The 16,464-nt window shown below is 44.3% G+C and overlaps 1 protein-coding gene across 1 annotated transcript in view; it reads left to right on the top strand.

Annotated features, from left to right (window-relative positions):
• Positions 1-15,423, top strand: part of LOC118214913 (potassium/sodium hyperpolarization-activated cyclic nucleotide-gated channel 3-like) — a 51,472-nt gene extending 36,049 nt beyond the window's left edge. The window contains exons 5-8 of the mRNA XM_035395206.1: positions 2,917-3,063; positions 3,157-3,397; positions 10,632-10,796; positions 12,987-15,423. Coding sequence (XP_035251097.1) covers positions 2,917-3,063; positions 3,157-3,397; positions 10,632-10,796; positions 12,987-14,461 — 2,028 coding nt within the window. The 3' untranslated portion in view covers positions 14,462-15,423. The remainder of the gene's footprint in view (positions 1-2,916; positions 3,064-3,156; positions 3,398-10,631; positions 10,797-12,986) is intronic.
• Positions 15,424-16,464: the final 1,041 nt, after the last annotated feature.

The raw sequence follows: 16,464 nt of genomic DNA on the forward strand, positions 1-16,464 counted from the left end.
TGTTTTTATTGATTTATTACTTGCAATATTTTATTGATGTGATTTTTGCCAGCACAGTTTTTGCTGGGTGACTCAGAATATACTTCCCTACACGTACAGTACCTCACTGAAGGTTACAGGCTCAGCACTGGTTGTTTTTAATGGTAATGAAGCTCATAATAAATGTTAATCCCTGCCCTGGAGTTCAGCATGGCTCACCATTCCTCTGTATTGTCTGTATTGACTTAGAGTTAGCGTCTTGGCAACGTGCAGGTTGCCAGCGTATCCCCGTCACGTAATTTCAAACGTTCAGCTTTGTTGACTTTACAAGTGACACTAATCAAAGCATCCAGGTGCTAACACAGCTCACCTCAGCGATACAGATGTAGTGTGAAAAAATAAAAGGTGCTTTGAGGAGTCAATTCATTATCAGATCTTCACATTTGAAATCATGCAATGGGATTTAAAAAAATACATCTCTTGATAAGAGATTCAAAAGCTTAGCCCTAGGCAGCATTTATACTTCCTCTCTCAGTTGCCAGGGGGATGAATATCTTAACAATTCTTTTCTCTCTCTGCTTTCTTTATTTCTTTTAAAACATATTTTTGCAGATTCAATGGCCCTTTTTTACCATTTTTCCAGCTGCGATAAGTTGTTAAATCTGAACACATAGAGAGTGATGCAATCCTATGGATATGACAACATGTAGGTAAAGTGTTTTGGGCTTATATAATGCCAATATTTAGGCATCAAATTATAAGTGGAGTAAGTCCTGGCCTTTTGACACTGAACTAGAATATTCTGTGTGAAACCTCAAGGCTATATTTTTGGTGATTTATGAACAGTAAGGCTTCTAAGGTCTACCCCTACAGTACGTGTGCCTTATAATATAAATAATTATACTGATAATACCTTGGAAATCAACAGGTAGACATGAGGCCATAGTTTGTTGGGAAAAACAGATGATAGAGCCAGATAGTTAACATTCATGGATTGCTGCAGTGGGTGGAGACTACAGCAGAGAGACAGGCTGTTCAGAGGCACGAAAAGGAGCAAGGTGGGTGGGTTGGGGGGGCGGGGCTTTGTATCAGTGACATGCTGCATTGCTGCTCTAGACACGAAGCAGAAACCCATCCTGTCACGAGAGAGAGAGAGAGAGAGAGAAAGGACAGAGTGATAGATAAAGAAGCGAGAGAGAAGAGAGAGAGGGACAGAGAGAGAGAGAGAGAGAGATCGAGAGATAAAGGCAGCAAGAGAGAGAAAAGCAAAAGAGAGAGAGGGAGCAAGAGAGAGAGGGCAGTGCGTGAGAAAGCAGGGTTCTTGCTCTGCCTCTGAGAGCTAAGACATCATTTGATTACCTGATAACTACCTTCTCTCCCTTAACATCTGTATTCAGCGGTCGCAGCAGCACGCTTGCAGCCAAGCAGTCGGCACAGATTACGCTGTTTTATTCAGCCAGCACTCTGATCTCCTCACAGAGCAGAAGGGGCCGCTCCTTTGAGAGCTCAGATTTACCCCGGAGAGAGAGCGCCACTGCCATGCATGGTTTGAGGGTGAAAACGGGCTTGTCACATCCTTTCACTATTCTGCGTTTGTGGGGCTTTTTTTTTTACTCGACTCACCCAGCTTCCAACTCTTTCGGAACTCTTGTCTGCAGCAGGCCCCGGTTAGCGGGTCCATTTTTCTCTTCTGGTTAACGGTAGGCTCCGCTTTACGAAAAGGCCATTATTATCAGATTGTGCTGTATTGTCAAGGCCTTTTTTGTGTCATTCCTGTCTAATCTCTCGTGTCCAAGATGGCCCACGTGCAAAGAAATTCCAAAGAGAAATAGAGGAGCAACATCAAAAGGATTATGAACATTCCCAATGTGCTGTATGTGACCCTGCTGCTACAGCTGATCAAAGAGTACCCCGGCCTTTGCTGACAGCATGCGAATTAAATGAATTTCAAGCACTGAGTAGCGCACTATTGTATTTTTAAAAAGATCATAGATTTGAATATGATGGAGTTTTGATGTTAAATTTCACACTTTGATGTGCTGTACATCTGTGTGGAGGCATTTGGATATGATTTCATTCCTCTCACACATGATCCCCGTGGTGTTATTTGGTGCTCTGTGTCATGGGCATGCCAGAGAACTGTGATGGTACATTTATTTAAGATGGTGATGTGCTTTTGTAACTGTTAATAGTGTCACCTGGCAAACACCCTTTCCCCCTGATATTTCAACACCTTCACTGCAAGATTGAATTAGCAGGAAACCTAATTGGTCTAAAGTGCAGTATATAAAAAAATTTTGAAATGCATTTTTTATGTATGTGTTCTGCCTGCTGTGTACTGCTTCTAGTTAAAACCCCTTTAATTATACAAGTTTTGCTTTTGAATGTGTGTCTTTCCTGCCTGAATCTTTTGAGGCTTATCAATAGCAGAACATGTGGCAGTGTGGATTAATGTAGGTGTCAGTCTTTCTTTACATACATAAGGGATCTGTTCATATGCGAAACACGCTCTACGGTACAGCTTACAGTTACTGGAGTATTGTCCCCTACATCCCCCAGCTGGTCTTCAATACTCCCCATTCTGACAAAGGAGAATACACTCAAAAGGCAGCTGTAAATATGAGAACAGTGTCCTTGCAAAACTTGACACACTTGATACAAATCTACGCAGTTTATCGAAAAATCACCATAATGTCCACAGTCGCTGCTTTATTTTAAATTTATATGAGAAAACAGGTATAAACTAGAAGGCTTTTGAAAACAAAGATCTGATCAAGAACAGTTTCCATTTCACCTCCAATCAATACCCTTAAAAACAATAAATGGTAATACACCAGTAGAAACCAGTAGAAAAAATGTGCAAAATGGCTAACCGTGTGATCTATGGCTAATCCATTTGTAGCAGAGAAGTGAATGTTTTGCGCTCTTGGTCTCCAGTATAAGCAGGTGGAACAGTACATGTCCTTCCACAAGCTGCCTGCTGACATGCGGCAGAGGATCCACGACTACTACGAGCACCGCTACCAGGGCAAGATGTTCGATGAGGAGAGCATCCTGGGGGAGCTCAACGAGCCGCTGAGAGAGGTGGGGGGTTTTCCCTGTGTGATGTCAGCTGGTTTAATCAGGCCAGTCCACCCATGTTTCTCAGGTTACGTCATCTTTCATTTCTTCACGCAGGAGATCATCAACTTTAACTGCAGGAAGCTGGTGGCGTCCATGCCACTCTTCGCCAACGCTGACCCCAATTTTGTGACCTCCATGCTGACCAAGCTGCGCTTCGAGGTCTTCCAGCCAGGCGACTACATCATCAGAGAGGGCACCATTGGCAAGAAGATGTACTTCATCCAGCATGGGGTGGTGAGCGTGCTGACCAAAGGCAACAAAGAGACCAAGCTCTCCGATGGCTCCTACTTTGGAGGTAAGACAGCCAGTGCATCAGAGGCAAACCCTGGGGCAAACACTGTCATTTTATTTACCTCACGAAAAGAATGTTAAATACATTTCTGTCAATGGCTTTTCCACTGTAAAGTTCATGCAATAATCAAGTAATAATCATTTAGGTATTATTACTTTATATAATTAAGTATAAGTATTTTTCTTCTAATAATTAAGTATAATCATTTTTTTATTTATTTGGTGGATGTTTTTTTTAGCAAGCCTCACTTGGTTCTTCTTGTGAATAATGTATGAGAGTTTATGGCTCAGGGCATGCGTTTTAGTATACAATGCCTTCACTGGTCATTAATGTCAAGGTTGGCTTATCCGCATTGCTAACAAGTATCCAGCTTAACATATCATAGGGCTTCCCCTGCTCAAGTTAACACCTGTTTAGTGCATGAAACGTAATTTATTTTCAAAGAGAAGGAGTTCACACGTCTTGTAGAATGTGCCGTTTTCCAAATAAAAATCCACAGTGAGGCGTTTAGCAGCACACGGCAAGCTTAATTATGACACTTTTCCTGTCCTCTCCCTGGGGATGTTCATGGGAAATAATGGAAATCATGTCAAGTAATCTGCTTCAGATGATGCCAAGATTAATTAATATTGCACACAGCGGGGCTCCACATCTCCAAGTATGATTTCTGTCACTGGATGAGAATTAACGTTGTTATTCTGTTATTAAATGTAATTTAGACTTCATCAGCCAAGGTACTCCTGCTGAATGGATTTCCAAGCGAAATGTGTGCTTCCCAAAAACCAAAGCTCTATGTCTGCATTCTAAGCTCTAGATCCCCTTCAGTGCATAGGACTGTGTGGTTTAAGTCAGCATTTTCTAGAAGCTATTCCTGGTACCGGACTGCACAAGAATGCACAGGGTAGGGGGAGGGAACCCACCACGAGCCAAGGGGAATTCTTTACCAAACACGAGCTAGCCATTCATGAAATTAATTTCTTTAACTGTCGCACACAGGGAAATTACACTTTTTTATTAAACACGTGAAGCTCAGCATGCTCGATAATCCGACAAATGAGGATGTGCGATAAAATGGACGTCCAAGGGAGACGCACTAATCCGCACCAGCCCTGCCTTTTTTACAGCTGTGGGTCTCCGTGGTGCCCAGCGCCGTGTGGGTTTCCGTGTCCTTACACAGGTGGATGAATCATGAATCATGCACATAAATACTCATGCGGAAATGTGCCAGTGTCTATGAGCCCGGCTCTCTGGCAGAAGTGGCACTCCGGAACGTGTGCCATGTGGACTCGACGGGGGAAGGACGAACACCGTGAGGACCGGAGAGGGGCGCTGATTTGAAGTGACTGTGGCACGCGGCTCGGGGATGCTTCCATTGACTGGTGCCAGGCCCATGTGCCAGGTATTCCCCCGGGGCCTTCTGCAAGAAAAAAAATCTAATAAAAAAAAAAAAAGATCTAAAATGAAAAAACACCCCAGCTCAGCCGTTGTTCTACTTATCCGTTTCCTTGTATTTTCTCTTTTCTTGTCAGCAATCTCTCCTGAAATCCCTCTCCAAGCGCCCATCTCTCTTTTCCGACCCTGCATTCAGGCAGCATTGGCCGCAAACAATCAATAACACCCTGTACTTTGTTACTGAAGAGTGGATGTCGATCGCGGGTGTTTGTGAAGGTGCTTTGATCGGCGAAGAAAAATATCCACCGTGCCCTTTAAAATTGTCCTCCAGTCACTCCTGGGGGGGATATTATATGTTCAACCTGGTGCTCTTAATCCCCGGGCCCATAAATCAGGGCTGGGGAGTCATATCCCAGCACCCCCGCCAGGACCTATAGGTGAGTCTGCAGCATGACTCGACGGAAAGCCTCCAGATGCTCGCGCTGGCTGTCTGCATCTCTAAGCCCCAGCAGAATGAGTAACCTCCATAGTTCTTCACACTGTCTAGGTTCATCAGTGCTGTGGAGGAAATAAAAGGCCTCAGCACCTCTTAGGAGTTTACCATTTTTTCAAGATGGATGCACTCATGGATTTTTTAAAATACAGATGGTTCCTGGACATAGTTTGTGTATGTTCGGTGTAGCTGTCTCTCCACTTCATGTTGGGCGCCACTCAACCACTGTAAGCTCTCCTTTGTTATGATACAGAATATATATGCACTGAAAAGAACAATGCAACTCACACGAAGACATGCTAAGCAGGTTTATATTATGCAAAAGGGAATGAAACAAATCAGAAGACTACAGTGAACCTCAACAATGCTAATGGGTTTGAGGGCCCAGAAAGGTGTGTCACAGAGAATCAGACCTCCCTGTGGATGTTTGAAAGGTTGGATTCTGCATACGGGAAGCTGGAGGCTCTACCTGGAACAGAGATGGGAGCTGACAGGACAGCGGCATCCCGGCAACAGGAGGCGGAGCTCTGGAGACTCTGCACCTCAGGGACAGTAGCCGAAGGCCAGGGATACCTAACATACCAGAGTGGCAATTTCCTTCCCCCCCCAGACCATCCCCTCTGCAGGAAGTCTGTTTAATCCAACGCGGCTGACAGTTTTACTGTTGGTATATCCTGAGGCTGAGGAAGCTGTTACGCTGCAGCAGTGCTATGTTCATGCCTTGTGCCACTTACAAAGGTCACGTGGCATCTCCCCATCTCTTTTTACATATTTACCAGGGTTGGGACATTGTCAAATCGTGTTACGAGACGGAACGGCTTGTTCTCATGGCGCATATTCATGTGTAGTCAGACTGGCTCCTTGAGGCCATGAAAAATAATGGTTTACCCTGTTTGAGTTTTTTACAGGTAAGCCTTATTACTGTGGAGCCTTAGTCGACTGCCCCTGGTTCCACACCAACAGATCAGGTGTTGATAAAGCGTGAGCGAGCAGCGCTTGCTATTTTTTTTGCGCATAGATTGTATTTACTGTAAAGCTGAAACAAGCCTGATAACTGGCAAAACACTGAAAGCCAAAAGGACTAAATGTTTATGCCACTGCTTGCTGTAGCAGCAAAAAACGAACCTCGTCCTCCTCCTAAGGCAAACAAGAACTTGTATTGGCTTTTTGTGCCTTTCTCACAGTAGGGTTATAAAACAAAAGCCAAAGACCACCCCTCGCTGCGCTGTTTATTTATGGAATGCGGGGGCACGCTAAAACCTTTCACATTGTCAAAAATCATTTTCAGTGGTCATTGTGTTGATACATAATAACTAAATGAATAATTAAATAAATTCTCAATCAACAGACTTTTGCCATGCATGCCAATGAATGCATTTCATTTTCTAATTAGTTCAGAACTAGGTCACCATTATTTTTACAAGATCTCAAGGATAAAAGTAGCATTTTATTACGATTCAGACAGAGCATAAAATGATATGAAATGCATATCAATGGCTTTTCCCACAGTTTCATGCAACATTTGTTTCTAAATTTTTAGATGAGTCATCGCAGAACTGAGTCAGAACTGCAGATGTTGAATTCATGGGATGTAAATAATGTACCAGCCAGGGGAATTAGTGTATTAGCAGAACTAACACAGCGACATTGAACATGCAATTTTCTTTCATTATCACACAGACTCCAGATGAATTAAACAGATGCTAGTTCTTAGGAAGGAATGCTACTGAAGGATGTAGAAAGTAAAATCAAAATTTAGAACATTATGATAAATTATTTTGTGAATAAGCTAAATCACTATTATTTTTTTATTATTTATTTATTTTTTTGTCTTGGCAAAGGACAACACAAATTGCCGTTTACCCCCAGATAGAAGTTCCTTTACAACTAGAGCAGAAATAAACCAAGTGCCCAAAGTTCATCGTCAGTACTACTGTTTTCATCCCACTGTGCACAACTGATACTGTGCAGAACTTGCCAGCTGTTGGTGTTTAGTGCTTAGGTTGCAGGGCCAGTTAAAAGACGGTAAAGGCTTCTGAAACCATGCAAAGAATTTACTAACCACTCATAAAGGGCGACATGTGCATCGGGGAAACATGACTGCCTTTTCCTTTCTACACATTGAAATTCTCTATATGCATACTGTGGTCAAACTACTAATCTTGTCCAATAAGTATTAACTTAAATTTACTTAAGCCAATGTAATTTAAGAAGGCCAGGCGATAGTGTCCCTTTTTCAGCAGTATGAAGTACATATAGTAGTTGCATAAATTGTATAACATTAATTAGCTCAATAAAATAATTTCACCAGATCTCTCTTTGTTTCCTTCTTGCACAGGTATGTGTATTTTTTACTGATTGGTTATTGGAAATGTATAATAAAATAGCACAAAAATTCTTAAATAACATTCTTAAATAGCATGTAATGTCATATCTTCACACAATACCCCTTACTGTTACATACCCCTGTATCTTTTTCTTGTCTCCCACTTTATAAAAATGGTGTATAGCTCATAGAAGTAACCCTGGCCCATTTAATTCCTTTCATCAACTCTGCTTTACTTTACTGACATTGAGTAGATGCTGTCATCCAGAGCAACACAAGTGCACAAGTGCAATACAAAAAAAAAGACTGACAGTTGACTATGAACACACATTGTTGGTCTTTAGAATACAGAATATTGTTTGACATACAACAAATAGCAAATATGCTCTTTGCATTAGTAGTACATATATGATGTTTCTTCAGGTTTACCTGGACTATTGGCATGCCAGAAATGATGGTGTAATATAATAGCATCAAATACGTTCATTAATTGTATAAAGACATGCCTTTACCTTCAGATGCTCTGTCAGGTGCACTTTTACCAAATGAAGACATTTATTTGGTTTCTTACTGTGTGATGTACTTTTTGAAGGTGCACATCAGGCATTTCTTTGTCCGCTCCTTAATAGCATATATGTAAAAAAAAAAGCTCATTTCTACTCCTCTGAATATTATGTCATCTTTTTATAATTTCTCCAGCTGTTCTTTTGTAAATCCCAATGAACCTACATTATGCATGATTAATATTATATTGAAAAGTCTGTTCTTGAACTGCATTTCATAATTCATCTTCCAAGTTATGTCCTGTTTAATTAGTCTCTTCACATCTTTGCTCTCTCATACACCCACAACTTGAGCCAAATAACCTGCCCAAATAATCACTGAGCCTTTGAAAGGGAGAAGCTGGCAATGACAACACACACATTTCTTTTTCTTTGTTACCTGCTTTCTGTAATTTTCTAGACTTTGGTCATTTAATGCATGCTGTGCCTGCATGTATCCTGACTGGATTTTTTTCTCCCCGCTATGAAATGTACTAGCAGTGATTGTGGCCCACGTATTTCACTCTTTAATCCTGGGCGTTCGGTGTTGAAGCTGCCCTCGGTGGTGTTTGCTCTCTGCGTGGTGTCAGCGCGCGGTGTTGGCGGTTTCTGCCTGTGCTGCGGCTCCCTTTCAGGCTGCCTCACGGTGGCTCCCGGTGCCTGTGTCCTCTCCGCAGTGTTCACTCCAAACTCAGAGTGACACAGCACAGGGATTTATGGCCTCCTCTGTGGCCTTCCTCCCTGGGGATTACTGATAGCCAGGCTGCACAGCTACAGCCGTACTTCTGATGTGGTAAAAGGCAGAGGTCACCCCAAACATGCACACACACACACACACGCACACACACACATACACACAGACATACGCACACACACATACACACACACACACACATGCACACAGACACATGCACGCACACACACATACACACTCACACACATGCACACAGACACAGGCACAGACACACACAGACTTACAATATTGTACCTTTACCCTGTCATTTTCCCTTCATAATATCATCACTCTGTTTTGCTTTCTGAACCATAATAAAGGTAGTAGAAGTAGAAATAGGATGCCTCATCCTCCCTGTGATTCCTGGTAATGGTTGGAACAGAGCGGAGCACAGCTGCGCTACACGCTGAGTGGTCGTGCCCTCTGCAGACCCGCAGATCAAGCAGCTGTCGCAGCCAGGCTAGTGATCTGCTGGGGAGCAGGGGAAGGTCCCACTTTAGCCAGTGATATACTGGGAAGCAGGGGAAGGTCCTCTGTAGCCACTGATATACTGGGAAGCAGGGGAAGGTCCTCTGTAGCCACTGATTTGTGTTTGGAGCAGGGGAAGGTCCCTCTGTAGCCAGTGATATTCTGGGGAGCGGGGGAAGGTCCCTCTGTAGCCGGTGATATTCTGGGGAGCAGGGGATGGTCCCTTTGTAGCCAGTGATCTGCATGAGGAGCAGGGGAAGGTCCCTCTGTAGCCAGTGCTCTGCATGAGGAGCAGGGGAAGGTCCCTCTGTAGCCAGTGATCTGCATGAGGAGCAGGGGAAGTCCCTCTGTAGCCAGTGCTCTGCATGAGGAGCAGGGGAAGGTCCCTCTGTAGCCAGTGCTCTGCATGAGGAGCAGGGGAAGGTCCCTCTGTAGCCAGTGCTCTGCATGAGGAGCAGGGGAAGGTCCCTGTGTAGCCAGTGATCTGCACGAAGAGCAGGGGAAGGTCCCTCTATAGCCAGTGGTCTGCACGAGGAGCAGGGGAAGGTCCCTCTGTAGCCAATGATCTGCATGAGGAGCAGGGGAAGGTCCCTCTGTAGCCAGTGATCTGCATGAGGAGCAGGGGAAGGTCCCTCTGTAGCCAGTGCTCTGCATGAGGAGCAGGGGAAGGTCCCTCTGTAGCCAGTGCTCTGCATGAGGAGCAGGGGAAGGTCCCTCTGTAGCCAGTGCTCTGCATGAGGAGCAGGGGAAGGTCCCTCTGTAGCCAGTGATCTGCATGAGGAGCAGGGGAAGTTCCCTCTGTAGCCAGAGCTCTGTAGCTCTGCAGCACTGCAGCTTGTTAAGTGTGGCATTATTCCTGTGATCTGGCTGGACAGATGAGATCTGGCAAACCTCTAAGCTCTGAAAATTGCATTAAATCCTTCAGCCTTGGATTATCGAAAATTAGAACATTTTTAATGCTCCAAAGCCAAAAAGCAGTTTACACATACCTGATTGTATTTTGGGTTTTTAGTAATGCCATATGGTTATTGTCGAGACTAGAGTAATACTGTTAATTACTCAAGTGCAAACAATGGCTTTTAGTTATGGCAGGTATATATCTTTTTTGAAAAATAAAAAAAATTGGTCAACATAAAAATGTAAACCACTGATTTAATTTAAAATATAAAAGAAGTGGCACATTACTGAACTTGTGTATGAAAAGGGTCTTTTTTTTCATTAGGCTGTTTCACAGGGTGTGGTTTAGTCCTTGCTTACTCAGATTTGTGTGGCTTCTTCTGCAGAGATCTGCTTGCTGACACGGGGAAGGCGGACGGCCAGTGTTCGAGCAGACACGTACTGCCGCCTCTACTCGCTGTCCGTGGACAACTTCAACGAGGTGCTGGAGGAGTACCCCATGATGAGGAGAGCGTTCGAGACGGTAGCCCTGGACCGCCTCGATCGAATAGGTGAGGGGCCACACAGAGGGATCAGGGGGCAGAACTTCACACAGCTCACAGAGTAGAGCAAGAGTTTTCACTGAAACCGTACATTCCATGGGCACATACACAGATACACTGACCACAGCCGGTATTCTGCAACAACGTTGTGCAGTTTCTCCAAAAAGATTTCTGAGGAACAGCAAAAAAGTTAATGGTTTAGTTACATAGCAGTCTTTTTTGTTGTTGTTGTTCATTTATGAAATGTGTATAGTACATACATAATTTCTGTAAAAAAAAAACACACAAAATGGGCATACAGTGTTTTTAAAAGACGGCAATAAAACACAAAAGGATATTTGAATCAATCACTTTAAATGAACAGCTCTGCAAATGTACTGATAGAAATGGACTCCTGGTGCAGGGCTGGCTTCTGTGTCGAACACAGCCGTGAGACCTGCAGACAGAGTGGCGCATTATTAGCTCAATCTCCACGCCCGGCCCAAGGCAGCTACTGCACATCTGCCTCATGGGGGCTGTCAGGGAAAGACCTGGGACCGCTGTGAAAGCCATTTCATCCGTAATCACCGCCTGTCACTCCCAACCGCAGATTTTGCACAGCTGTAATGAATTTCAGTTGTAGACAAAAAAAGTACAAATTGCATGAGAAAATAAACCCGCGAATGGAAACCCGCTATTTTATATAACGTGTTTCCAAAGGTCATGCGGCTGAAAGATCAGTAGGTCAGCGGCAGCAGTCGTAGCGCAGTTCTACATTTGTCAGGATGATTACAATGCAGCCTTAGCCACAGTTGCCGACTGAGATTGTACTCCCACAAATGAGCATGTTTAAATATGCCCACACACGCCTGCGCATGCACGCACAAAGGTGATTATTAAGAGAAGGTACCCCAGGACTACAGAAGTACAGACTAGCAAATCATACAGTATGTGCAAACTTAGCTTTTCTTCTTTGTGAGTGATTTCAACGTGGTGTGTGTTTTTTTTTTTGTTTTTGTTTTTTAAGCTATAGGTAATACTGCTGCTCAGAAGTTTACAGTGAAAAAAATACGTACAAGGGGTTTTCAGCAAATTTCAGCAATCCTATTTCTGGTTGGTTCTTAGGGGAACCCACTTAATCCCAAGGGCTGTGTTGTGTCTGTAAATAAATTCAGTGTATTTTTTTCATCCCACATTATGAAATCATTCATATAGTACTACTCCACTGATTCATCACAGCCTTAATGGATCCCATACAATCTGATCAGTACTCACTGGATTTACCAGGGTCAGCAGAGGTTGCCTACAACGGTGTTGAACTTGGTGAACTTTCTCCCACTTCCACCATTTGCTGTGAATTAAAATCATATAATAACTGACACCATAATTTAACCTAAGTGATCTAGCCTGTAAGCCTACGCACAAATTAGAACAAGGCAAAGGTGAATCCATTTTTGTAGAGGGATTTATTATAATGTTTTGCCTGGCATTAAGCTTTCCCGATACTGATACTGTACTTCTGCATATCTACACACCCCTACAACCTCAGTAGTTTGGATGAGCCCTCACCCCTTCTCATTTGGTTTGGCCCTCTGGTAATGGTCTAGCCCCTCCTCCACCTGAGAACTGGGTCTGTACTGTGTGTTCTGTACATAACAAGAAAGCAGATTTTTTGTGACACTTTTTCAAAGATCATTTGCGCTCTTATATCTGGTTTGATATTAAACACTCCTCAAACACAGTTACGCATTTGAAGACGTTGTGCTACTTTCTGCCCACAGTGTTATTCTATTTTCACAGTGGCTAGTTTTTTTTAAAATTACCTCTAGTCAATTGTATCCTCAGATTTTTATATGCCCTTGTGTGCTTCTTGCTTATGAAGTTCAGGCTCAGATTATACAGTGTTATGCAGGGACTGAACAAGTGGTTGGACATAGGTGGCCAGTTCAGCCAACAAGGCAGACTGGTCTGTGTTTTCACTTTAAATTCAGTTGCCAGTTTGAACCCAGGAAACCAGATGCGATTAATTTACTGGATAATTGGCTACTTTAATTGATCAATTAAGTGCTGAGTAACAACTAAACCCAGCAGATTTGAAGTGGACACCCCTGCGCTTGTCGGTACCTGTAATGTGATTATAATGCAGTTCCAATCACTCACTGTGCTCAGAGGGTGTGTGTGGCTTATCTGGGACTGATCCTCTCTGTGTGGCTTTTTCAGGAAAAAAGAACTCTATCCTGCAACACAAAGTCCAGCATGACCTCAACTCTGGCGTGTTGAACTACCAGGAGAATGAGATCATCCAGCAGATTGTTCAGCATGACAGGGACATGGCGCACTGCGCTCATCTCCTCCAGACGGAGCTGCCGCCCGCGCCCCCCTCCCCCACCTCCGTAATATGGGCGCCGCTCATACAGGCGCCCCTCCAAGCCGCTGCTGCCACCACCTCGGTGGCCATCGCGCTGACGCACCACCCCCACCTTCCCCCCACCATCTTCCGCCCCCCGGTGTCCTTGCTGGGCTCCGTCAAGGATGCGCCCGGCCGTCTGAAGCGGTTCCCCCCTGTGCGTACCTCCAGTAGCACTGGCTCAGGAGGGGACTCTCCCTCCAGCACCCCCTCTAAGCAGCACCCGGTGGTGGACACACAGGCATCCCACGCCACATCTGCCTCCGCCTTTGCCTCCGCCTCCGTGCTTTGCGGCTCCTCCTCCCAGCCCTCCGCCATTAGCACCCAGCCGGGACCCAGCGGGGCGTCTGCCTTTTCAGGATCTCCACCCTCCAGCACTGCCCAGCTCCACAGGCAGCCCCTCCAGCATCAGCAGTCATTCTCCTGCAGCACACCTCCACTTACAGGCTTCTTCCAGCAGGGGGCGACAGGAGGGGCCACCGCTGGTACTACAGCGAGCCCCATGCTCGGGGAGAGGCAGCCGCCACCCCCCAAGCCTCCGCAGACGGGTCCCCTGCAGCAGTTCGCAGGAGGGGGGAGGACTTCAAGTGGCCTAAACCTCTTCCACACACCCTCCTCTGGCTCCCCATGCTCCAACAAGAGCCAGCTGGCCCAGCCCACGCTGGGCTCGCCCTCCTACCTGGTGCAGCAAAGCCTGGCAGGCCTGCAGGCCGGCCTCCTCCCTCAGCTGCAGCAGGAGCGGTCGGCCCTGGCCTCTCTGTCTCAGTACGGGTCTGGGAGCGTGTCCCCCTGTTACACTCCCCTGGCGCCCAGCCCCACCCTCCATAGCCCTGCCGCAGGTAGAACTTTCCACCACAGCGACCCCTCGAGTGCCGTCGGGTCGCACACCTCGCTGCTAATGCCCCAGCTGTCGTGCCCCGCCCAAGTCCCCAGCCGGCCCCGAGCTGGGGCGGAGTCCCCGCTAGGCCTTTTCTCCCAGGATCTGAAACTCATCTCCACCTCTCACCCCTCCCTGTCCCAGGAGGTGGCCCAGGCAATGGCCCAATCGCCCCCGCACTCTTTCAGAGATCCCGGCTCACACTTTTCGCCCTTCCCCTCCCCGACGCTCTCGGCCAAGCCGCATAGCTCCGTCCCCGCTCACGTGACTCTCTCCCGACAAACCTCCTCTTGCTCTATGCCTCAGACTCGCTCCCCAGGGATGTCCCCCTCCCTCCCCCCACGGAAAGGCTCCTTAGCCTACACATCTGAACTAGACCCCATTCGCTCTAAACTGCACTCCAATTTGTGAGGTTCAATCACACCCTCCTGTGTACCTTGGACTAAAAAGTAAATAAATAAATATTCCTTGGCGGTGTTCTTTTCCACCCTAGAAATCATCGTGTTTCAAACGTAATTACTTTAAGTACCGTAGTATAACTGTGATTTAAAAGAAAATGCCTACTAGCTTTGAACTCATATAGTAGCTTATATGGTTTTGTTTTGTTTTGTTTTGTTATTTTCTCTTTTTTAATCCATAGATATATACTGTATGTATATTGATATTTAGAGTATTTTTATACCCAAAAATAGGAGGGTGTGAGATGATATCCATTTATCTGAGGGTTATGACCTTATTAATTTTATCTATGCCAAATCAACCAAGTGAAAATGTGGTTTGAGAGATCAAGACTGACTTTAGTGCTTCTAGCAGGGACCTATGCACTGAAACCTGCATATAAAACACCTTTCTGTTTGTTTTAAATCAAATATTGTCCTTCCTTTTTAAGGGTATAGAACACATAATTTAATATGAGTATATCTGTTTCATCATCTTAGGTAAAATCGGGTGTCATTGAACCTTACATTTAAAAAAAATGTATGAACCTTAATGACTTTTTTTCTCCTTTTGATTTTCAAAACCTTTTCTTATGGAGGAGCAACCTGAGGATTAAAAGGAAACCAAAAGGAGGGTATCTTGAAGAAGCTAGTCCAGCTCCTCCTTCCTGTATGTTTTTTCATTGTTTTTTCTAACAGTATTGGAGTAATACCGGAGGTCACCACAGGAGGCCGCTGTTATTTTGTGACAGACTGAAAGAAGAAGGGAAAAAGACATTTCAGTAAAAGGCTGAGTGTAGTGTCCTTAGTGGTGTCCTAACAACACTTTGTCTTCCGAGATCATGTAGCAGCTGTTTTGGAGTTGAAAGAAGCTTCTGCTATCAGTGTGTACTGTATGTGCTTCGATATGGGTGTGTGTGTGTGTGTGTGTGTGTGTGAGTGTGTGTGTGTGTGTGTGCACACGTATGTGCATGTGTGTCATTGCCGATTCTAGTGAGAAGGTGATGCAAGCTGAAGATACAACTGACAGACAGAGGAATGTTCTACCATAAAAAATAGTATTTCATTTTCAATCAAATTTTGAGCGTATGCTTATGAGCAATGATAATCTTGCTCCCTCCCAAATCCTCTGAAGAGAAATAGAAGATTGACATGTAGTGTTACCTTTCAGAAAGCGGGGGTCCAGTTTGGCTCTGAATAGCTGTATGCCAAAGCTGATTTGTTCATTCATTTTTTTCAGTTCACTTCCTTCTTCAAGTATTTCTCCTCTGTCATATGATACATCTCTGTGAATGAATGTGTTTAAACATACATAAAGGAGGTGGTGTTAACTACTAACAAGATCATTTAGTCCTCTTGATGAAACAGAAAACTTTATGTCCGTGGGGTCATTTCAAGGTGAATAATTTTCTCTTACAAACCTGATAGATGTCAAATAATGTGACAGCTAACATAAAACAACACGTTTAGCAATTCATTGACAGAGGCAAAGGAATATATTCCCACACAAAATATTTACAAGGCAAGAAAAAGAGAGGACACAATTTATTTACTTGTTTAGAATGACATGCCTGTGTCATCAGAATGTTACTTTAATCACAATCCGCATCATGCATGTACTATGGTTAAACATGTACATAAACAACATTCACAAGCTTTGATAATCTGTAAGCATTAGCATTGCACTTTAGAAATGGGTCTTCTTAGCACCTTTATAAACTCTTTATAATTAATATAATCCTTGTAATTGGCATACATAATTCAAGTCAGCTGTTATCAAAATGAGAATAGAGCTGATATGAGCTGTAATGGAGAATTTGATATCTGCAATAAATTATTGATCATGATAAATTTCATTATCTAGTCTTAAGAATGGTAATGAATGTCATTTTGTCAACTTATGCAGCTTTATATTGGTCGATTAGTGCAGGCATAAAGATACATATCTCCATCTTTCATCCCACCAATTACTTTGTC

The sequence above is a fragment of the Anguilla anguilla genome, chromosome 16 (genome assembly GCF_013347855.1).
Source record: "Anguilla anguilla isolate fAngAng1 chromosome 16, fAngAng1.pri, whole genome shotgun sequence".
Lineage (NCBI taxonomy): Eukaryota > Metazoa > Chordata > Actinopteri > Anguilliformes > Anguillidae > Anguilla > Anguilla anguilla.